The following is a 16,405-nucleotide window of genomic DNA, read 5'->3' as shown; positions in this document are numbered from 1 at the left end:
AGTCTACCATGTCTGAATTAGGTAATAACTTATTAATTAACAAGTGGGAACAATTCCTCATTATAATCCTTGTATTAGGAAATCCACTGTGGGAAGGGATTTCAGGGTGGTTGCTTTTCACTTCCTCCAATAAAATCTTGGAGTTAATAATTTTTTTTTTCTGTCCTTTCCTAGGAAAGGTGTAAACCCAGCCTTCTATTCACTGAGGGCAAAATCACTTCAGCAGCTATAGGTTTAGCCACAGAAAAACCGCTCAGCTTCTAAAAACCAGGCAAACAATTTCCCAAATTGGCAATCTGGCAGCAGTATAACATCGAGGACACTTTCTCAACTCAGCTGAGAAAACTCAGGAAGGACCACATGGAGGAACAGAGGACAAAAGTTTTATGGTCTGTTGGGAATGTGCCAAAGAAAATCAGATAGCAAATGAAATGAGGTTTGTCAGTCACCCCACTGGTTTCAGGGGCACACTGTGCTCACTGCTATTCCCATGGAATAAGTCACTCCTTGCAGCACCCACCAGCTCAAGTTTAATCAGCCTCACAACAGCCTAGGAGAAAGCATTACTACGTCCTCTCATACAAGATGGGCACCTGAGGCAACAAAGCTTAGAGGAAGAACTACGGGTTACACAGGTAAGGAGAGAACCAAGAAATGGCACTCGTGGGAGGGGAGGAAAGGAGATACCCAGGGGAAAGGGAAGTGAAGCCTATTGAGCAGCCCATGGTGATCTGGTGATCAGTCCAAAACTGATGAATCCACATGTGACAAGGTTCAGAGACCACCTTCTCCTACTACTCTTCACTGCCAGGCTCCTCATCGCTGTCCTCCCCCAGAGGGAATTCCCTTGTGGGCTTCTGAGTTGCACACATCCGAGTCTCCATGGCACAGTCCTGGCTCAAAATTGCCTGAAGCAAGACACAGGAAGAGAAATTACTGCATATCTTTTACCAATCTCCTTGTTCCCTTCCCTCACTAGCTCATCCAAGTCTAGTGTTGCTCAGGAAAGATTCAAGAAACAAGCATAAGATTCTTTTTCTGCTTCATTTGCAGGCACAGACCTCCCAAGGCACCTAGGTGTACCAACCCTGGTCAAGACAAATATCTAGTATGTTTTTAATTGAATCATAACAGTGGTAGTGTAAGCTACAGCAGGGAGCCAGCTGAAACTGGTACTATCCCCTATCAGACCTCCCTGTCTTTTTTTGTCCCTGTGATCAGCCCCTACATCCACCATTAAGCCACCCAGACCCTTAGGGTCCTCATGCTGCAATAAAGTATCTTATTAACTAAAATCACAAGTTATGGTTCTCTTCCATACTTTAAAGGGTTTTGTACTTTAAAGGATGACCTGCTAAGGATAATGGCAGACATGAATGAATGAATGAATGAGCCCAGTGGAATTTTGCCCACCTTGAGGAGATAATGTGTTAACTCACATTTTGCTGGTAACTAAAGTATAAGATGCCTTTGATGGCCCCTGCCCCCAACTCTTTATAAGCTTCTCATTTTTGTTCTTTACTTAGGGCCCTTCTTAACCACCCAGTATAAGAGGAGAAGTGCTTAGTAAAGAAGGGAAAATAAGGAAGAGCACAAAGGAAAAATAAAGGTGAAAATGGGATCAGAAAATATGGCAAAGCAAAAAAGACTTCCAAAGAGGGAAGAAATAGCATACGATAAAAAGCAATGAGAGAGATGAAAAACAAACAAATAAACAGAAGATTATTATTCTTTTAGCAACAGTCAGAGCCCCTTACAAGATTTTCCTCCTTGGCTGGGGGGCTTCTCAGGTAGTAGCAGAGAGGAGCATAGATGATGTTGATGACCCCAATGATGACCATAAGCCAGGGGAAGCCAATGGCATGCACAATGGCACCCCCAGTGGATGGGCCTGTGAGGAATAAACCAAATTCACAAGTGTTTATTGACACTTGATCACAAAGAAAACATTATGCAAGGGGCAATGTGTGGCCCAGAGGATGTCCCAAAATCAAATATCTCCAGAACCCTAGGAGAATCAGCCTCTTGGCTTTACTCTCAGCAGTAAACAGTAGATAAGCACCAAGTCCTGGGTGCTCCCCTCTCCCCTGCCAACATACCTATAGCAAAGCCCATACAAAAAGCCACATCAGCTATGGCATAGACACTCCCATACACTGATGTGTGACGCAGGTCCACCAAGTGTCCCATGATGGGCATCATAGAGGAATCAACCATGCCTGTGGCCAAAGGAAACAGGACACTGTCAGCTCTACCCACAGTCCCTTCTCTTTTTTGTGGCACCCTTCCTTCTTCTCCTTCCTTTAGTCTATTCCCTTTGCCTGCTATCCTCCCACTCAGCACTAACACCTATTCCTGGTAAGAGTTAGGAGCCCACACCTTTGCCAGCCACCCTCCTGCTCCTTCTGCCTTTCCGTATACCTCCTCTGATCTGACCCAAAGCCAAAATTCAGGGGCTTTTTGTCTCCTTTAGAAGTACTCTTACCTATGGAAAAGCCAAGCCCTGCATTGGGGCCAATGAGACCAAAAATATTGTGAGCCAGAGGAACCTGCAGCAGGGAAGAAGGAAGAGTTTATCAGGAGTCCAATTAGTTACCACAAAACAAAGGGTTTTGACATGATAAGCATTTATTAACCATGTGCTATGTACCACATATATGATCTATCTGGATTATCACTTATCCTTATGAAGAAGAATCTTTACCTTTATTTTAAAATATGAAAGCTAGATTGGTGCCATTTGGGTTAAATGCCCTATCCAAAGTTAAAAAGCTAGTAAGTGGCAAGATTAAGTCTAAATCTCAGATTTGACTCCATTATACATAATAATGGACCTCTTCTATTGCATGAATTCTTCCTCCACTTCCTTTAACCCCCCTCCCAGACACACTTCTGCCCTCACTCTTCACTGAATGGAGTTTCCTCTTTTTTCTATTAGCAACATGCAAAGGTTTTAATTAAATCCTAATTTGGTAGCTACTGGGGCAAGAAGACAAAGAAAAGACACCAACAACCAATTGCCTATAATCTAGAGGGGCAGGTGGCATGGTTTGGGGTGCTGCTTCAGCAAGCTTGTGAAACTCATTCTTTTGCCTTCCCAGTCCTCCAGTGAAAGACTTCCTTTCCTCTTTCACCGCTTCCTTAGGTCCCTCCCTGAGCACCTGTTAACTAAACCTGCTACCCCAACACATTTACCCCTCAGAGGTTTAACATACCATCTAGATGTTTGTGGCTAATAAAATTTTAGGGATTATTCCTCAAAAGATAATTATAGTTTATCAATAGTTTGGGTTAAGGTTTACTGTGGGCCCACTGTGTGCTGTAGTTTATATGGACAGTCCTATGAGAGGCTATCAGAACCCTCTCTACACTGATGAGGATATTAAACAAAAAGAGGTGACATATCTAGCTCAAAATCCCACAATCAGCAAGTGGCAAAGCTGGGAATGAATGTGGAACTCATGCTCCTGATCAAGACTTCCAGCCTTTCTTGAACACGGTACTCAGTGCTTTATAGCTCTAGTCTCATCTCCTTTAAGCCTAGGAGGCAAGTGTGCTTATGATCCCCATTATGGGGAGGAGAAAATAAAGGCTTAGAGAGCTTGAAGGGGGCTCTTGAAAATAGGAAAGCTCTTCTTTTTTTCTTTTTCTACCAAACATTCTGGCACCAGAGACTTACACAAGCATTTTATGACTTAATTTACTTATCCCACCCTAACAGGACCTCATAAGGTGAATTAAGTCATAAAATGAACCACTCTGATGGCCCCATAAATAGATGACAACATGAATTGTTTCATGTGGCCATGCATAGTGCCTCAGACCTCTGGCTACAGCTGCTCCATTGCCCTTCTTCTCTCCTTCCCCACCTCCTTTAATGGGATGCTTGGTGGCATCTCTCCCAGAGCTAAATTCTTACCCATGCAGAAAGAGTCTTTCCAACAGTCATTGCCAAGTTAAGCTCCTGTTCATTTTAAAGGAAAATGGTCTTTAAATGTCTGGGTCTCTCTCTCTCTCTCTCTCTCTCTCTCTCTCTCTCTCTCCCTTTCTCTCCCTCTCTCCTAGATCTTATTATACTTACACAAAGCAAGCTGGTGCCTACTACAATCATCCCAATCAGGGAGCACAGCCACCTGGAAGGAAAGAGCCATCAGCAAACTGTGCTAAAGGGAGAAATCCCTTCTACCTGCCACCCTATCTCCACAACACTAGTCAGTCCTACACCCCGAATTCCAGGAACCCCTTAGGATGTGAGAAGATGAAGACATCTCTACATGATCTGTTTATAACCAGGTGAGCCTTTTCCCTGCCCTCCTCCTTGCCTGGCTCCATATCTCTTTCCATAGTAGAAGCAGAGGAGGTGCAATGGGACATATTCTTTCTTCCCCTAGCAGAGGAATCAGCTTACTTAGAAGGTACTTGCCCCTTGGAAGTAAACTTCAAACTTAATTCATGCTGTTTCCCAATTCAGACTACCTCTCACCTATTCATAGTTTATCTGGTCTTCAAGGTCCATCTCAAAACCCACAAAAAATACCAAATTTCTTTCCTTTTCTGATTTCCTATAGTAGGGGTTTTTAAGCTTATCTTAAAAATCTGTATGCTGAGCTTCAAAGATATAATTGAAAATTGAAGCTGTTCTCACTGTAGTAGAACAAGATCCAGACTCATACTTTTTAGCTCTCAAACCCTTTCTACTTGGTGGCTTCTGACGTACCTCTTTAAAACTCTCTAGGACTCCAGTGAACATAGTTTCACAACCACTGCCCCCAAAGTACTGAGCTTTTTCATAGTTGTTCTGTGGGGTTATTTTAGCTCTTCAACTAGACAACAAACATCTGGAAAGTAAAGGTTATGCCTCATATATTCACAACCAACTCAGGGTCTTCCTTTATCCATAGCCCCCTCACCACCTACCCACTCCTATCCTCTCTGTAGGCAACTTTTATCCATGTGTACTTGTCCTAAGCTTTCAACCTCAGAGAAGCTGTTCCTTATCCTAGGTGCAGGGACAACCTCAAAAGGCTCTCCCATCTTACATTCCTATTACTCTCCACAGATTCCAAGACTACATACCGACCCATCTTGTTGGCCAACACACCAAAGAGGTTGATGCCAATAAGGTAGGACACACTGGCAGGCAAGAAAGCTAGACCTGTAGAAAAACACAGTTCTAGGATTAGGACATGCCCAGTTTACTATAAAATACTTTATTTACTATAAGACAGTGAAGTCTCTCTGTTACCTTCAAGGATTCCAAACCACATTGTTTTGTGTGTTGGAGATCCTTGTGCAAACCCAGAACAGTTAACATGAGGCTCTATACTTCCATTTTCCTCAGGATCTGGGCTTTGTTTAGCTTTAATACAATGTACTCCCAGCTCCCCACTTAGATTTCCTAAAGGATCGCCCTAATGAGCCATTCTCATGTGTAAAATCCTTCTGATTATCAGCATAAGAACATCATCAGCCTTACAGAAAGAAATATGTATTTCCTGGGAAATGAAATTCCTGCCTTGCTATTCACCTTTCTTTCCATTGCTCTGGTAGTGATCTTGGATAAGTTACTAAACCTTTCTGAGCTTTAACATCCACATGTGGCAAAAACAAAGCTATGATTCTATCATACCAATTTACACTGAGGAGCAAATTGGATAGCATATTTTAAAGTATTTTGTAAACTGAAGCACTGGTCACATTGCTTTCTCTGACAGTAGAGTCAAGTGCTCTAGAGCATTCAAAGCTTTGAATCCACACAGTTCTGGGTTGAAACTGTGGCTTGGCTACTTTTTAGCTCTGTGACTTTGGGCACCTTACCCTCCCTGAGTCTGATTCATTCATTCAGTACTTTTAATGAACTTTTACTATGTGTCAGGTGTTCTAAGATTAGAGGGGTAAATATGCTAGACAAAATCTTAGCTTTTAGGGAGTTTACATTCCAAGGGAGAGAGCCAGACAATAAACAAGTAAACAAATGAAGGAAAAAGATAATTTAGAAAAATATTAAGTTGTGTGAAAAACATTTAATGTTGTGGCATGGAAGTGTGATCAGGAATAGAGCTAACTTCAATTTGGTGGCTGGTAAGGCTTTTTTGAAGAGACGACATTTAAACTGAGATCTGAATAACCCAAACAGAGCATTCCAAGCAGAAACAAACAAATAAACAAAGTAAAACATCTAATGCAAATACAAAGACATTAAAGAAGAAACTATTTGTCTGTTATAGGAATAGAAAAGAGGTCTGTGTGGCTGAAGCATAATGAGCAAAGTGAAGAGTAATAGAAAATGCCTAGAATTTGGAATTTATTCCAAGTGCAATGGGAAACTTTGGAGGGGAATGACATATTTTAATTCACATTTTTTCAAGCCCTCTGGTTGTGTTTAGAAGAATGGGTTCACAGAACAAGACTGACTATTTGAAGAACCCAGGAAGAAAGAGATAATGCCTCAGCTTAGATGTCATGATGGAAAGAAGTGAATAAAACAAGAGGCATTATTATGGTGGTAGAGTCAGTGGATTTTTCTGTTGGATTGAGTATGGGCATAGTGGGAGTGAGAGAAAGAGAAATCAAGGATCACTCATGTTGGTAACTCAGTTGGGTAACTGGAGATGGAGGAATAACTTAGGGAAACATGAAAGGTTTGAAATGCATATTAGAAATCCAACTGGAGATGTCAGGCAGTGGGTGTACAGGTCTAGACTTCCAAGAACAGATCCTAAGCACAGATATAAATGTTTGACTGATTGGTTTATCCATGGTTCTTAAAGCCATAGGAAGGGGGGGAGCAAGATAGTGGAGGAGTAGGAGACCTAAATTTCATCTGGTCCCAGGAATTCAGCTAGATAGGTACCAAACCATTCTGAACACCTACAAACTCAACAGAAGATTGAAGAAAAGAATAGCAGCAACTCTCTGAACAGAAAAGCGACCACTTTCTGGAAGGTAGGACGTGCGGAGAAGTGAATCTGAGGAGGTATTTGGGAAGAATGACCGAGGGGGGAGGTAACCGGCTACCGGCAAGTGATAGAGCAGCGGAGCACAAAATCAGAACTTTTAGAAGTCTGCTCCGCTGAGGGACTCGCTCCAGTGGCTAGCAGGGGGTGGAACCCTCCCTGGGACAGTGTGGTCTCAAGACCCTCAGGGTCACAGAAAGACCGGGGATGCCTGAGTGTGGCAGAGCTCCCAGTTATCAGAGGAGGGAAGCCGGCTGCACAGATGGAGCTGAGGAGTGGGCTGTCAGCTCGGGGTTGCCATAAACCGTGATCCGCGGCACAGTCAGGCCACTGCTCTTCCAGCAGGGACCCAACAAGCAGCAGATCCAGGGAGACTCCCCTTCCTCCTCCAGGAGGAGCGGCACAGGAGTGCACTGCAGGAATCTGCTGGGTTTGGAGACTCCAAACGAGGTCCTGTGCCAGAGATAGAAATGCTCAGTCACAGGCCAGGTGGGCACGGAGTGTGGCCGGAGACCGGGAAGACAAGAGTGATTGACAGCTTTTCTCTGGGGGCACACTGAGGAGTGGGGCCTTGAGCTCTTGGCTCCTCCAGGGCCAGAGATTGGGAGGCCGCCATGTTCATTCTTGTCCTCCAAAGCCATATGGAAAGCTTGCAGGAAACAAAAGCTATGAGAGCAAACCCAAGCAGATTACTTAGCCCAGCCCCTGGCAAGGGTGGGGCAATTCTGCCTCAGGCAAAGGCATTTGAGAATCAAGGCAACAGGCCCCTCCCCCAGAAGATCAGCAAAAACAGCCAGCCAAGACCAAGTTTACCGACCAATGAGAACGGCAAAACCCCAGTGCTAGGGGAATACAGCACATAGAATTCATGGCTTTTTTCCTCCTGATTCTTTAGTCTTTCAAAGTTAGTTTTTAAAATTTTCTTTATTTTTTCTTTTTCTATTTTTTTAATTTTTCTTTTTCCCTTTTGCAACCAACATCTTATCAATCCTTTTTTTAAAAATCTTTTTATTTTTCATTTCTATTTCTTTTTAAGATTTTATTTATTTATTTGACAGTGAGAGACACAGTGAGAGAGGGAACACAAGCAGGGAGAGTGGGAGAGGGAGAAGCAGACTTCCCACTGAGCAGGGAGCCTGATGCAGGGCTTGATTCCAAGACCCTGGGATCATGACCTGAGCTGAAGGCAGATGCTCAACAACTGAGCCACCCAGGTGCCCCTTATTTTTCATTTTTAGAGTCATATTCTATCCCTTCATTGTACTTAACCTTATTTTTTGTATATATATGTTATCTCTTTAAAATTTTGGGATACAGTTTCTTCTAACAGACCAAAATATACCCTAAATCTCTAGTGTATGGCTTTGTTCTAACCTCCTGCCTGATCACATTCTCTCCATTTAGTTTTTTTTAATTGTTCTTTCTTTTTTCAACCAACTTCTTATCTTATCAATTCCTTTTATAAAGTCTTTTATAATTTTCACCTTTACAGTCATATTCCATCCCTTCATCGTATTTACCCTTATTTTTATACATATATGAGTTTTTCTTTCTTTAAAATTTTGGGAGGCACTTTCTTCTAACAGACCAATATATGCCCAAAATCTAGTGTGTGGCACTAATCTATTCACCAGCCTGATCATATTTGATCATATTCTTTTTTTTTTTTCTTTCTTTCCCTTTCTTTCCCCCCCAGTTTCGGGTCTCTTCTGATTTGTTTAGTGTATATTTTTCTGGGTTTGTTTTTACCCTATTAGCATTTTGTTCTTATTCATCTATTCTCCTCTGGACAAAATGACAAGATGGAAAAAGTCACCTCAAAAAAAAGAACAAGAGGCAGTACCAACTGTCAAGGACCTAATCAATATGGACATTAGTACAATGTTGGAATTAGAGTTCAGAATGACAATTATAAAAATATTAGCTGGGCTTGAAAAAAGCATGGAAGATACTGGAGAATCCCTTTCTGGATAAATAAAATAACTAAAATCTAACCAAGACAAAATAAAAAAGGCTATTAAGGAGGTGCAATCAAAATTGGAGGCTCTAACTGCTAGGATAAATGAGGCAGAAGAAAGAATTAGTGATATAGAAGACAAAATGATGGAAAATCAAGAAGCTGAGAAAAAGAGAGATAAACAACTGGATCACGAGGGCAGAATTCGAGAGATAAGTGATACCATAAGACAAAACAATATTAGAATAATTGGGATCCCAGAAGAAGAAGAAAGAGAGAGAGGAGCAGAAGGTATATTGGAGCAAATTATAGCAGAGAACTTCCCTAATTTGGGGAAGGAAACAGGCATCAAAATCCAGGAGGCACAGAGAACCTCCACTCTAAATCAATAAAAGTAGGTCAACACCCCAACATCTAATAGTAAAACTTACAAGTCTCAGAGACAAAGAGAAAATCCTGAAAGCAGCTCAGGAGAAGAGATCTGTAACCTACAATGGTAGAAACATTAGATTGGCAACAGACCTATCCACAGGGACCTGGCAGGCCAGAAAGGACTGGCATGATATATTCAGAGCACTAAATGAGAAAAATATGCAGCCAAGAATACTATATCCAGATAGGTTGTCATTGAAAATAGAAGGAGAGATAAAAACTTCCAGGACAAACAAACCCTAAAAGAATTTGCAGACACCAAACCAGCCCTATAAGAAATATTGAAAGGGGTCCTCTGAGCAAAGAGAGAGCCTAAAAGTAACATAGACCAGAAAGGAATAGAGACAATATACAGTAACAGTCACCTTACAGGCAATACAATGACACTAAATTCCTATCTTTCAATAGTTACCCTGAATGTAAATGGGCTAAATGCCCCAATCAAAAGACACAGGCTATCAGATTGGATAAAAAAACAAGACCCATCGATATGCTGTCTGCAAGAGACTCATTTTAGAACCAAAGACACCCCCAGATTGAAAGTGAGGGGGTGGAAAACCATTTACCATGCTAATGGACACCAAAAGAAAGCTGGGGTGGCAATCCTTATATCAGACAAATTAGATTTTAAACCAAAGACTGTAGTAAGAGATGAGGAAGGACACTATATCATACTTAAAGGGTCTATGCAACAAGAAGATCTAACAATTATAAATATCTATGCCCCTAACATGGGAGCAGCCAATTATATAAGCCAATTAATAACAAAAGCAAAAAAACACATTGAAAACAATACAATAATTGTAGGGGACTTTAACACCCCCCTCACTGAAATGGACGGATCATCTAAGCAGAAGATCAACAAGGAAATAAAGACTTTAAATGACACACTGGACCAAATGGACTTCACAGACATATTCAGAACATTCCACCCCAAAGCAACAGAATACACATTCTTCTCTAGTGCCCATGGAACATTCTCCAGAACAGATCACATCCTAGGTCACAAATCAGGTCTCAGCCAGTACCAAAAGATTGGGGTCATTCCCTGAATATTTTCAGACCACAATGCTTTGAAACTAGAACTCAATCACAAGAGAAAAGTCAGAAAGAACTCAAATACATCGAGGCTAAAGAGCATCCTACTAAAGAATGAATGGGTCAACCAGGAAATTAAAGAAGGATTAAAAAAATTTATGGAAACAAATGAAAATGAAAACACAACTGTTCAAAATCTTTGGGATGCAGCAAAGGCAGTCCTAAGAGGAAAGTATATAGCAATAGAAGCCTTTCTCACAAAACAAGAAAGGTCTCAAATACACAACCTAACCCTACACCTAAAGGAGCTGGAGAAAGAACAGCAAGTAAAGCCTAAACCCAGCAGGAGAAAAGAAATAATAAAGATCAGAGCAGAAATCAATGAAATAGAAACCAAAAGAACAGTAGAACAGATCAATGAAACTAGGAGCTGCTTCTTTGAAAGAATTAAGAATTAATAAGATTAATAACCCCCTGGCCAGACTTACCAAAAAGAAAAGAGAAAGGACCCAAATCAACAAAATCATGAATGAAAGAGAAGAGATCACAACCAACACCAAAGAAATACAAACAATTATAAGAACATATTATGAGCAACTATATGCCAGCAAATTAGATAATCTGGAAGAAATGGATGCATTCCTAGAGATGTATCAACTACCAAAACTGAACCAGGAAGAAATAGAAAACCTGAACAGACCCATAACCAGTAAGTAAATTGAAGCAGTAATCAAAAGTCTCCCAACAAAGAGGAGCCCAGGGCCAGATGGCTTCCCAGGGGAATTCTACGAAACATTTAAAGAAGAATTAATACCTATTCTTCTGAAACTGTTCCAAAAATAGAAATGGAAGGAAAACTTCCAAACTCATTTTATGAGGCCAGCACTACCTTGATCCCCAAACCATGAGAAAGAATTACAGACCAATATCCCTGATGAACATGGATACAAAAATTCTCACCAAAATACTAGCCAGTAGGATCCAACAGTACATTAAAAGGATTATTCACCACAACCAAGTGAGATTTATCCCTGGGCTGCAAGGCTGGTTCAACATCCTCAAATCAATCAATGTGATACAATACATTAATAAGAAAAGAACAAGAACCATATGATCCTCTCAATAGATGCAGAAAAAGCATTTGACAAAGTACAGCATCCTTTCTTGATCAAAGTTCTTCAGAGTATAGGCATAGAGAGTACATAACTCAATATCATAAAGGCCATCTATGAAAACCCCACAGCGAATATAATTCTCAACGGGGCAAAACTAAGAGCTTTTCCCCTAAGGTCAGGAACATGGCAGGGATGTCCACTATCACCACTGCTATGCAACATAGTACTAGAAGTCCTAGTCACAGCATCAGACAACAAAAAGAAATAAAAGGCATCCAAATCAGCAAAGAAGTCAAACTCTTACTCTTTGCATATCATACGATACTTCATGTGGAAAACCCAAAAGACTCCATCCAAAAACTGCTAGAACTCATACAGGAATTCAGTAAAGTGGCAGGATATAAAATCAATGCACAGAAATGAGTTGCATTTCTATACACCAACAACAAGACAGAAGAAAGAGAAATTAAGGAGTCGATCCCATTTACAATTGCCCCCAAAACCATAAGATACCTAGGAATAAATCTAACCAAAGAGGCAAAGAATCTGTACTCAGAAAACTATAGAATACTCTTGAAACAAATTGAGGAAGACACAAAGAAATGGAAAAACATTCTATGCTCATGGATTGGAAGAACAAATATTGTGAAAATGTCAATGCCTGCCTAGAGCAATCTACATTTAATGTATTCCCTATCAAAATACCGTTCTTCAAAGAAATGGAACAAATAATCCTAAAATTTGTATGGAACCAGAAAAGACCCCAAATAGCCAGAGGAATGTTGAAAAAGAAAAGCAAAGCTGGTGGCATCACAATTCCGGACTTCAAGCTCTATTACAAAGCTGTCATCATCAAGACACTATGGTACTAGCACAAAAACAGACACATAGATCAATGGAACAGAACAGAGAGCCCAGAAATGGACCCTCAACTCTATGGTCAACTCATCTTCAACAAAGCAGGAAAGAATGTCCAACGGAAAAAAGACAGTCTCTTCAACAAATGGTGTTGGGAAAATTGGACAGCTGCATGCAGAAGAATGAAACTTGACCATTTCTTTACACCACACACAAAAATAGACTCAAAATGGTTGAAAGACCTCAATGTGAGACAGGAGTCCATCAAAATCCTAAAAGAGAACACAGGCAGCAACCTCTTCGACCTCAGCTGCAGCAACTTCTTCCTAGAAACATCACCAAAGGCAAGGGAAGCAAGGGCAAAAATGAACTATTGGAACTTCATCAAGATAAAAAGCTTTTGCACAGCAAAAGAAACAGTCAACAAAACCAAAAGACAACCGACAGAATGGGAGAAGATATTTGCAAATGACATATCAGGTAAAGGGCTAGTATCCAAAATCTATAAAGAACTTATCAAACTCAACACCCAAAGAACAAATTATCCAATCAAGAAATGGGCAGAAGACATGAATAGACATTTTTCCAAAGAAGACATCCAGATGGCCAACAGACACATGAAAAAGTGCTCAACATTGCTCAGCACCAGGGAAATCCAAATCAAAACCTCGATGAGATATCACCTCACACCAGTCAGAATGGCTAAAATAACAAGTCAGGAAATCACAGATGTTGGTGGGGATGCAGAGAAAGGGGAACCCTCCTACACTGTTGTTGGGAATGCAAGGTGGTGCAGCCACTCTGGAAAACAGTATGGAGGCTCCTCAAAAAGTTGAAAATATAGCTACCATATGATCCAGCAATTGCACTACTGTGTATTTACCCCAAAGATACAAATGTAGGGATCCGAAAGGCTACGTGCACCCCGATATTTATAGCAGCAATGTCCACAATAACCAAACTGTGGAAAGAGCCAAGATGTCCATGAACAGATGAATGGTTAAAGAAGAAGTGGTATATATATACAATGGAATATTATGCAGCCATCAAAAGGAATGAGTTTTTGCCATTTGCAATGACTTGGATGGAACTTGAGGGTGTTATGGGCTGAGCGAAATAAATCAATCAGAGAATGACATGTATCATATGAACTCACCTATATAAGGAATTCTTAATCTCAGGAAACAAACTGAGGGTTGCTGGAGTGGTGGGGGGTGGGAGGGATGGGGTGGCTGGGTGATTGACATTGGGGAGGGTATGTGCTATGGTGAGCGCTGTGAATTGTGCAAGACTGTTGAATCACAGATCTGTACCTTTGAAACAAATAATACAATATAAGTTAAAAAAAATTAGAAGATAGCAGGAGGGGAAGAATGAAGGGGGGGAAATCGGAGGGGAAGACGAACCATGAGAGACGATGGACTCTGAAAAACAAACTGAGGGTTCTAGAGGCGAGGGGGTGGAAGGATGGGTTAGCCTGGTGATGGGTATTAAAGAGGGCACATTCTGCATGGAGCACTGAGTGTTATACACAAAGAAGGAATCATGGAACACTACATCAAAAACTAATGATGTAATGTATGGTGATTAACGTAACAATAAAAGTTAAAAAAAAAACCAACAAGAAAACCTCAATGAGATACCACCTCACACCAGTCAGAATGGCTAAAATAACAAGGCAGGAAATGACAGATGTTGGCGAGGGTGTGGAGCAAGGGGAACCCTCCTACACTGTTGGTGGGAGTGCAAGCTGGTGCAGCCACTCTGGAAAACATTATGGAGGTTCCTCAAAAAGTTGAAAATAAAGCTACCCTATGACCCAGCAATTGCACTACTGGGTATTTACCCCAAAGATACAAATGTAGTGATCTGAAGGGGTATGTGCACCCCAATGTTTATAGCAGCAATGTCAATAGCCAAACTATAGAAAGAGCCAAGATGTTCATGGACAGATGAATGGATAAAGAAGATGTGGTATATATATACAATGGAATATTATGCAGCCATCAAAAAGAAAAAAAACCAACCAAAGAAATCTTGCTATTTGCATCGATGTGCATAGAGCTAGAGGGTATTATACTAAGCGAAATAAGTCAATCAGAGAAAGACAAGTATCATATGATCTTACTGATATGAGGAATTATTAATCTCAGGAAACAAACTGAGGGTTGCTGGAGTGCTGGGGGTTGGGAGGGATGGGGTGGCTGGATGATGGACACTGGGGAGGATATGTGCTATGGTGAGCGCTGTGAATTGTGTAAGACTGTTGAATCACAGACCTGTACCTCTGAAACAAATAATACATTACATATTAAAAAAACAAAAAGAATATAGTAGGAAGGGAAAAATGAAGGGTGAGAAATCAGAGGGGATACGAACCATGAGAGATATGGACTCTGAGAAACAAACTGAGGGTTTTAGAGGGGAAGGGGATGGGGGGATGGGTTAGCCCAATGATAGGTATTAAGGATGGCATGTATTGCATGGAGCGCTGGGTGTTATAAGCAAACAATGAATCATGGAACACTAATGTTCCATGAAACAAATCAAAAACTAATGATGTACTGTATGGTGACTAACATAACATAATAAAATAAAATAAAATAAAAAAAGCCATAGGAAGGGCTGGGATCACCTCTGAAACATCAGATAGAGAAGAATAGAGATCCAAGGTCTGAGCGTTCATGGACTCCTACCTTTAAAAGTTATCAGGGAAGAGGAGATAATAAAGGTGATAAGAAGTAGCCAATGAAATAGTTGAGAGGGGATGGAATGAAAAAGAGGGTGGAGGAGGAGAAGGAGGAGAACAACAACAGCAACAACAAGAGGAAGAAGTGGTGGAGGAGGAGGGTGAAGAGGAAGAGGGAGAGAAGGAGAAGGAGAAGTAATGGTGGTGGTGGTGGTAGTAGTAGTTTGGCCTCTGAAGGGATTGGGATGCTTTAACTATAAAAAGAAGGCAGTGAATGTGGGTACAGATGCAGGAAAATGAGTATACTTAGTGAAGGGAACATATGAGTTCCCATCTCATTGCTTCTAATTTCTCAATGACTAGGAACTGAGAATGATGAAGGTAAAAGGATGAGGGTGTGGAAGAGGTTTGAATGGATAAGTATAAAATAGTCATTTCAGAAAGTGGGAAGGAGAACATAACTGGGGACTTAGAGAAAGATTGTTGGGCAATGTGAAAACCTACTTTAGATTTGTAGCCATAAATGTAGGGTGAGACCAATAGTCTCGCTGTGTGTTTTCCCACGGCCCCAAAGCACTGCTCATGCATAGGCATGGAGTAGGCAACCAGATTGGCTTAACCAGAATCAATGCTGACAACCCCAGAGGGGGAGCAAGGCAAAGGAATTAACAATATTTTCAAAGGAGTAATATCATGATGGAATCCAAGCTGAGTAAATAAAAAAGTGAGGACATGAGAAGTGATGCAAATACAAAAAGAATTGAGGCCAATGGATTGGTGACCTCCAAGTGACCAAAATTTGTTGATATGGGGATATTAGAATACCTGAGCAGGTAATATATGAGTTGATAATTGGACTGCTTAGAATTAAATTTCAGAGATGATAGAATTAATGCCAAGGTCAAAATTATATAAAGGTTAAGGTGGAAAGGAGAAAAAGATCATTGCAAAAGATTATTGCAAGAAAGTAGATTAAGGAAGAGGCCAAGATGTTGGTAGGGTTATCCACCTGGATATTGAAGCCACCAAAAGTGGTGACAGGAATAATGGAGAAAAGAATATGACCCAGGTGTTGACAATTTTAATGAATGAGAAGGGGTAACTAAGGGGTCAATAGGTGATTGCAATGAAGAGAGGTGGAGGGAGGGTATAATGTAATGACATAATCTTCAAGGGAGTTTGGGTCTTTGAAGGAGAATTAAGAAGAAATGATTCTGGGGTGCCTGGGTGGTTCAGTCGGTTAAGTGTCTGCCTTCGGCTTAGGTCATGATCCCAGCGTCCTTGGATCGAGCCCCGAGTCAGGGTCCCTGTGGGGAACCTGCTTCTCCCTCTCCCTCTACCCCTCCCCCTGCTCATGCTC

General features: G+C 41.1%; 1 protein-coding gene across 2 annotated transcripts in view; it reads right to left on the bottom strand.

The window, feature by feature from the left end:
- Positions 1 to 794: 794 nt before the first annotated feature.
- Positions 795 to 16,405, bottom strand: part of SLC18A1 (solute carrier family 18 member A1) — a 29,609-nt gene continuing 13,998 nt past the window's right edge. For both annotated transcript variants that reach the window (XM_045879307.1, XM_045879308.1), the window contains 6 exons: positions 5,077 to 5,155; positions 4,082 to 4,133; positions 2,486 to 2,549; positions 2,100 to 2,219; positions 1,758 to 1,891; positions 795 to 908 (listed from right to left, as the gene is read on the bottom strand). In XM_045879307.1, coding sequence (XP_045735263.1) covers positions 795 to 908; positions 1,758 to 1,891; positions 2,100 to 2,219; positions 2,486 to 2,549; positions 4,082 to 4,133; positions 5,077 to 5,155 — 563 coding nt within the window. The remainder of the gene's footprint in view (positions 909 to 1,757; positions 1,892 to 2,099; positions 2,220 to 2,485; positions 2,550 to 4,081; positions 4,134 to 5,076; positions 5,156 to 16,405) is intronic.

This window comes from Mirounga angustirostris, unplaced genomic scaffold (genome assembly GCF_029215605.1).
Source record: "Mirounga angustirostris isolate CCGP_5_RB_7025 unplaced genomic scaffold, mMirAng1.0.hap1 SCAF_2, whole genome shotgun sequence".
NCBI lineage: Eukaryota > Metazoa > Chordata > Mammalia > Carnivora > Phocidae > Mirounga > Mirounga angustirostris.
Note: the sequence above shows the minus strand (reverse complement) of the source record. Positions and strands in the feature narration are given on the sequence as shown.